The sequence below is a fragment of the Octopus bimaculoides genome, chromosome 19 (assembly GCF_046866305.1).
Source record: "Octopus bimaculoides isolate indiv1 chromosome 19, ASM4686630v1, whole genome shotgun sequence".
Taxonomy (NCBI): domain Eukaryota; kingdom Metazoa; phylum Mollusca; class Cephalopoda; order Octopoda; family Octopodidae; genus Octopus; species Octopus bimaculoides.
Window position 1 is genome coordinate 22,816,015 of NC_142946.1, and position 7,500 is coordinate 22,823,514.

General features: G+C 40.6%; 1 protein-coding gene and 1 long non-coding RNA gene across 3 annotated transcripts in view; both read right to left on the reverse strand.

Moving 5' to 3' along the window:
* LOC149131784 (uncharacterized) overlaps window positions 1-4,825 on the reverse strand; it is a 28,950-nt gene extending 24,125 nt beyond the window's left edge. Inside the window, exon 1 of the long non-coding RNA XR_016245192.1 lies at window positions 4,496-4,825. This is a non-coding gene — a long non-coding RNA (uncharacterized LOC149131784). The remainder of the gene's footprint in view (window positions 1-4,495) is intronic.
* Window positions 4,826-4,952: 127 nt separating this feature from the next.
* Window positions 4,953-7,500, reverse strand: part of LOC106871649 (uncharacterized) — an 88,059-nt gene continuing 85,511 nt past the window's right edge. For both annotated transcript variants that reach the window (XM_014918233.3, XM_014918232.3), the window contains exon 2: window positions 4,953-7,500. This exon is cut by the window's right edge and continues 2 nt beyond it. In XM_014918233.3, coding sequence (XP_014773719.1) covers window positions 5,991-7,358 — 1,368 coding nt within the window. In that variant the 5' untranslated portion in view covers window positions 7,359-7,500 and the 3' untranslated portion in view covers window positions 4,953-5,990.

Below are 7,500 nucleotides of genomic sequence, written 5' to 3' on the forward strand. Positions count from 1 at the left end.
ATCCTCTCTCTCTCTCTCTCTCTCTCTCTCTCTCTCTCTCTCTCTCTCTCTCTCTCTCTCTCTCTCTCTCTCTCTCTCGTAGTTTTTCCTTAAGGTCTTCAGGTTCTGGCTATATATAAATGAGAAATCCATTCTAAATTATCTCAATCCCTTCTCTCCGCTGACATACTACGACGAAGTCTCCAAGATGCAGATAAGATAGAGATTTTTATTTATTTACGGCCTCAAACATCTCATACCTTCGCGCTTTAGTTGGCCCTCTATTATTTATCTTGTTTCTCTCCATGAAATTCAATTGAATTCAGTTGTTGTCTTAAATTCATACTTATTCATTTTCTAAGCTTCCTAAATTCATGCTACGTTATATTCTATTCACCTAGAATTCATTGCTCTTTTAAAAATTACGATTTATGCATTGTTGTCTCTCAAATATTTAAAATCTACAATTAAGAGCCCTATCTACTCGCTGACGGTAACCCGCCCTCCCACCCCCTCCACCGGAAGTTCATTCCTCTGTCATCCTGTCATCCTCGGCTGTCTCCCGGAACCCATCTAGTGGCCTTGGCCATCCTCTCCCCTACCTTTGGGTAGCGCATTAAGTTTGAGAAATGTTTGCAGGTTGTAGGTACTGTTTTGCTTATGAATTCTTCCAATTGCAAGTTTTCTTTTCAGGTACACGACACTGCTTTTCCCCTTCCCAGGCTACAGGCCCACACCCCCAACACCCATACTGTTAGGATTGGCACTCTCAACGTCGGCACGCTGAAAGGTAGATCTGGTGAAATTGTTGAGATGCTTGAACGGAGACGCGTAGATATGTGCTGCATCCAGGAAGTAAGATGGAGAGGAGGTTCTGCGAGGTTCCTCACAGGCAAAGAACACAGGTACAAGATTTTCTGGGCAGGGAACACTGACGGGGACGGGGACGTAGGAATACTTCTAGCGGAGAAATGGGTGGATAAGGTAATGGAGGTCGTTAGAGTAAGTGACAGAGTACTTCAGATCAGACTAGTGCTACCAGATGGTCTGAAAGACCAATTCTATGACACCCTCTTGCAAACTACCTCGTCGACGAGTGACAGGGACCTTCTCTTTGTGGCTGGAGACTTCAACGGTCATGTCGGACGTCGTGCTGGAGGCTTCCATGGCATACATGGAGGCTATGGCTTCGGTTCCCGCAACGAGGAGGGAACCAGACTGCTGGAGTTCTGTGATGCAACCGATCTTATGGTCTGCAATACCAACTTCAGGAAACCTGCCAGTCACCTAGTCACCTACCGCTCCGGCAGACACTCTAGCCAAATCGACTACATCCTCGCCAGAAATAGGGAAAGAGGGCGGCTTATAAATGCCAAAACCTACCCTGGCGAAGAATGTACCCCACAACATAGATTAGTAGTTAGCGACTTTGGGATCAAGGCAAAATGGGTGCCCAGAATTAGACAGGCTTGGAGGAGAAGGGTGTGGAAGCTTAAAGACCCTGCAAACGGACAGAGACTTAGAGACAAGTTACTTGAAGCATTTAACGAAATAGAAGGGGATATAGCATCATACAACGTGGAAGACAATTGGAGATTTCTGCGAGACAACCTGTTGAAAGCCACCGACCAGATTTGTGGGTGGTGTAAGGTCCCCTCCCGACCCAGAGTAACGTGGTGGTGGAACAAGGAGGTAGACAGGGCTATTAGACAAAAGAAACAGGCTTGGAAGGACTGGAAGAACGGTGGTAGCAGGGAATTGTACCAATGTGCCAGAAGGGAGGCTAGGCGACAGGTTTATTTAGCCAGAGGGGAAGCAGATAAGGAAAGATTTGCCAATGTTCTGCGCCGTGAGGACCAAAGACTCGAGGTATTTCGTGTTGCAAGACAGTGTAGGAGAGAGAATAGTGATGTTGTAGGAGAGAAATGTGTTCGCATGGATGATGGTACGCTTGCATTAAATGAGGATGCAAAGAAAGAGGTCTGGAGATGCCACTACGATAGATTGCTTAATAAAGAGAATGAATGGGAGAAAGAGAGCCTGCCGTATGTCGACCCAATAGAGGGACCAGCTATCCGAGTTGATAGTACCAGGGTAGATAAAGCAATTAAGAGTATGAAGACCGGGAAAGCCCCCGGCCCATCAGGAATCACTGCAGAGATGCTCAAAATATCTGGCAGTGTTGGCTATAGCCTAGTCACCCGTATTACGAACCAGGTGATACACGAAGGAGTCATACCCAATGACTGGTGTAGCAGCATCATAGTCAACTGCTACAAAGGTAAAGGTGACGCTTTAGATACAAATAATTACAGAGGCATCAAGCTGTTAGATCAGGTTATAAAAGTTACAGAGAGGGTCATAGCCCAACTAATTAGGGAGCGAATCAATTTAGATGAGATGCAGTTTGAGTTCGTGCCAGGTAAAAGCACTACTGATGCCTTATTTCTAGTGAGACAGTTGCAGGAGAAATACCTAGCTAAGGATAAACCTCTGTACCTGGCTTTCGTTGACATGGAGAAAGCCTTTGACAGGGTCCCCCGATCCCTTATCTGGTGGTCAATGAGGAAACTTGGGATAGAAGAATGGTTAGTGAGAGCTGTGCGAGCCATGTACAGAGATGCTGCCAGTAAGGTGAGGGTTGGAAATGAGTACAGCAATGAATTCCGGGTAGAGGTAGGGGTCCACCAAGGTTCCGTCCTCAGCCCCCTCTTATTTATCATAGTCCTCCAGGCAATCACAGAGGAGTTCAAGACAGGTTGCCCCTGGGAGCTCCTCTATGCTGATGACCTTGCCCTAATTGCGGAGTCACTATCAGAACTAGAGGAGAAGTTTCAGGTGTGGAAGCAAGCTCTAGAATTGAAGGGCCTTAGAGTCAACCTAGCTAAAACCAAAATCCTAATAAGTAGGAAGGTAGATAAAACACAAACCCCTTCAGGTAGATGGCCCTGCTCAGTATGTAGAAAAGGAGTAGGTAGTAACTCTATAAGATGTACCCGGTGCAAGCTATGGACACATAAGAGGTGCAGCAACATCAAAGGCAGGTTAACGAGCAAGTTAGTTTTTGTTTGTGGCAGATGTTCAGGTGCAATAAAGACTGTAAACAAACAGGAAACAACTTCTATCTCATTCCAGGATGAAAAACTAGAGGTAGTCGATAGCTTCCGCTATCTGGGCGACCAAGTTAGTAGTGGGGGTGGGTGCGCTGAAAGTGTAGCTGCTAGAATAAGAATAGCCTGGGCAAAGTTTAGAGAGCTCTTACCCCTGCTGGCGACAAAGGGACTCTTACTCAGAGTAAAAGGCAGACTGTATGACGCATGCGTACGAACAACCATGCTACATGGCAGTGAAACATGGGCTGTAACTGCTGAGGACATACGTAAGCTCGCAAGGAATGAAGCCAGTATGCTCCGTTGGATGTGTAATGTCAATGTGAATACCCGTCAGAGTGTAAGTATCTTGAGAGAAAAGCTGAACATTAGAAGCATCAGTTGTGGCGTGCAAGAGAGACGATTGCGCTGGTATGGACATGTGGTGAGAATGGAGGAGGATAGCTGCGTGAAAAAGTGCCACACCCTAACAGTTGAGCGAACCCGTGGAAGAGGTAGGCCCAGGAAGACCTGGGCTGAGGTGGTGAGGCAAGACCTTCGTACATTGGGCCTCACCGAGGCGATGACTACTGACCGAGACCTTTGGAAATGTGCTGTGCGTGAGAAGACCCGGCAAGCCAAGTAAGATCGTTGCCAGTGCCCCTGGACTGGTTCTTGTGCGGGTGGCACATGAGATGCACCATTTTGAGCGTGGCCGTTGCCAGTACCGCCTGACTGGCTCCTGTAGGATTTTCGAGCGAGATCGTTGCCAGTGCCCCTGGACTGGCTTGTGCGGGTGGCACATAAAAGACACCACTTCGAGCGTGGCCGTTTTCGTGCGGGTGACACGTAAAAGCACCCACTACACTCTCTGAGTGGTTGGCGTTAGGAAGGGCATCCAGCTGTAGAAACTCTGCCAAATCAGACTGGAGCCTGGTGTTGCCATCCGGTTTCACCAGTCCTCAGTCAAATCGTCCAACCCATGCTAGCATGGAAAGCGGACGTTAAACGATGATGATGATATACATATATATAAACCTACAAGACTAGGTGAAAGTGCTAATTTATAAAACATGTGACATATGAATAAAAATCTGTAAATATACAACCATCCAGATATTTGAATACTTGATTATTATTTTTTCTAATATATATATATGTGTGTGTGTGTGTATTTATGTGTGTGTGTGTCTTTATGTCTGTGTTTTCCCACCACCACTATTGGTTGACAACACATGGTGGCATGTTTATGTCCCGGTAACTTAGCGGTTTGGCAAAAGAGTCCGATAGAATAAGCAATAGGCTTACAAAGAATAAGTCCTGGGGTTGATTTCTTCAACTAAAAACCCTTTAAGGTGGTGCTCCACCATGGCCATAGCCAAATGACTGAAACAAATAAAAGAATAAAATTAAAAGAATATATTCACCATTATTTACAATAAACTTGTGCCTTTCATAACAGTCTTTTTTCTTGTAAGATATATCTCCAAACATGAAGTAAATCATTTTATCAGCTTTATGAAGGAGAAGAGTTCTAGAAATATTTTCCTCATTGAACTTACCTGTAAACACACACACACACACTCACATGCCTGCACAGGTGCACATACACACATACATACATGCACACACACACATGCATGCACATACACATACACATACATGTACACACACACATATACATGCATACACACACACATGCACACACACATATACATGCATACACACAATCACACACACACACACATGCACGCACACATACCCACACATGTGCCTGCACAGGTGTGTGCAACACATGCATACACACATAAAACAAACAATATATGGAGACATTTTTATCACTGTAAATCAATGAAAAAGCTATAAACAAAATAATCTGACAAGTTCTGATAAGAAAAACCGTTTTACTTTCTCAACAGAATAGGTTTTAGTTTTGAAACTGAGGCATGTACCATATCCTTTATTACATATTAGTGTTCAGTACCATTAACCAGTTCTGAACTAATTACAAAGATCACAATTCCATAAAGCCAAATATTGTAAACTATTTACATTTCATGTTGTGTATTCATGTAACTTTAAAGCCTACATTCCAGATGGCAGGTCTTTAATACTTTCTTTTATATCATTGCAGTGTTGTATTGTTTTATTCATCAGTCTATGAATGATACCAGCTGTTGCATTGGCACCATGTTATACAATACATTCTCTGCTGTTGCCATATTATAATAGAGGCTGCAATTATAACAGATGTGGAGAAAAAGAATATGGTTTTAAAATGCTGTTTGCCTAATCTTGGCCAAATATTGTTCTGTTTACAAGTAATGTTGAAATTGTTTAGTTCCATTGGATTTCCAGATTACTTGCAGATCCTGTTGGAATTATAACTTTGTTAAATAGAATAATCTGATTGAAGATAAAGAAGAAAAAGAAAGGAGAAATAGATAAAGTCAAAAATTTTTTTTTTTAATTTGAAGAGAAAGATAGAAGTTGGAGAAGAGGCAGAAGAGGTTAAATGGATATAAACTGTAACTTAGTGGTTGGAAGGAAATGTTGAAGAGAAATAAAGTATAAGTTGAAAATAAGAATAGTTTTTTTTTACAATTTTCTAAATAACTCAATTTTGTTTTTGCTGTTGAATTTTGTGTTAATTTTCCACGTTTTATTGACATAGATAAAGAAACTACATAACCAACTAGCAACCTGTGTAATAGTAAATAAATGTCCATATATATTGATACTAGTTCAAGAGTATTGATGATATTTTATGAAATATGATTTTATATTGTATATTGTCTCATACAATACTTTATGTAATATCAAAATGTAATAGACATAATATCCCACATTAAATCATGTCTTTTTTATGATACATAATTATATAGAAAGTACAAATAAGAGATAAATAAGGACTGAAATATTCTATGAATTTATGGAAGTAGACATATAGTAGTTAGTATCTGATTTGGGCCGGAGTTTTGAAGTTAACCGCCCAACAATAGTATTATTACCATTTTTCGTTCTTTTGGGTGGTTTACTTTCAGCTTGATTTTCATTAAATCTTGTTTCCAATTCCTTTGCTGTCCACTGTGTTCCTCGGTTATCATTGACCAACCTAGTGCTTAAAAACTTTTCATAGGAATTCTTTGTGCGCATGAAATCATCATCATCTGTAAATTTCTCCTGCTTCTTCTGATAGCGGCTTTCAGGTTTTGCATTGGATGGCTTTACACTTATCTTCGTATCAGCATAGCTAAAATCCCTCAAGTTGTGTCTTATTATATTACCTTTTATTTTGGGGGCAGATTTGAACATCGCTTGTGCTGTTTTTGTAGTTTTTGGTCGGTTCCTTTTAATTTCTGTGTTAGCTTTCTGTGATGCAGGGCTTATAGTATGATACTGAATATTTTTGCGCCAAGTGTAACCATTCGTATCGACAAAGTCTTCCTCATCAGAAAGATATTTACCAAAATCTTCTCCTTCATAGTTCTTGAAGAGTTGCCTAGGAGAGTTTTCCTGTGAATCTGTGTTGCCAAAATCTTCATTCTTAAAGTTAAGAGTGACTTCATCTTCATCATAATCAGGTTCAGGAATGTAAATTTCTTCATATTCATTATCCATTAAGTTTGAGTTTAAAAGGTTCCTTCGAGAAAGGTAATCTGGCTCAACTGTTGCTGCGACTGTCATTCTATTATTAGTTAACAATTTAGATTCCTTATTTAGGCCGTCAATATTGTTATCATAAACTTTTTGATTTATAGACTCATAAAGTCTATCTGTATGTTGTACGATAGTTTTTTGGTCACCGTTTAGAGACAGAACACCTACATTTTGAGAAATATCCCCAATTTGACCATCATTGCTCTGTAATGAATCCAAAACATCATGATATTCTGTTGTTGAGGTGTCAGAAGGCTTTGCAAATAGTGTATGAGTTTGATAAAGTGGATTATCTCTTACTTTATGATCCAATGGTTCAGGATCGAAAGAAATGAAATTATTTGGGTGATCTGAAGAGTCATTGTTTGCTTTATTGGGTATTTTTTCCAAATCATTGGGTTCATTTCTACCCATGAGCAAAAAACCATTTGTTGCCTCCATAGTATTACAATTAATTTCCGTATAATTATCTTTGTCATTAAAAGTGGTAACTTTTATTGGGTTCTTTTTAAATGTAGATATTTTGAAAATTGAATTGACTGGTTTAATGTTTGTTGAAGTATCTTTATTTTTTACATTTTCTGGAGAAAAACTGCTGGGTTTAAATGATTTATTCTTCCACTTGAGCATCTTGACAAATTGGTTAATTCAAAGTCACTGCAAGTTTTAGTGTCTGCAAGTGGCAGATTGAACTTTGATGCACTCTTTTTCACTTGAAGTATTCTCCTAGTTTGTATCAACAGCGATGGTTGACTGCTATTTGTCAACAAAC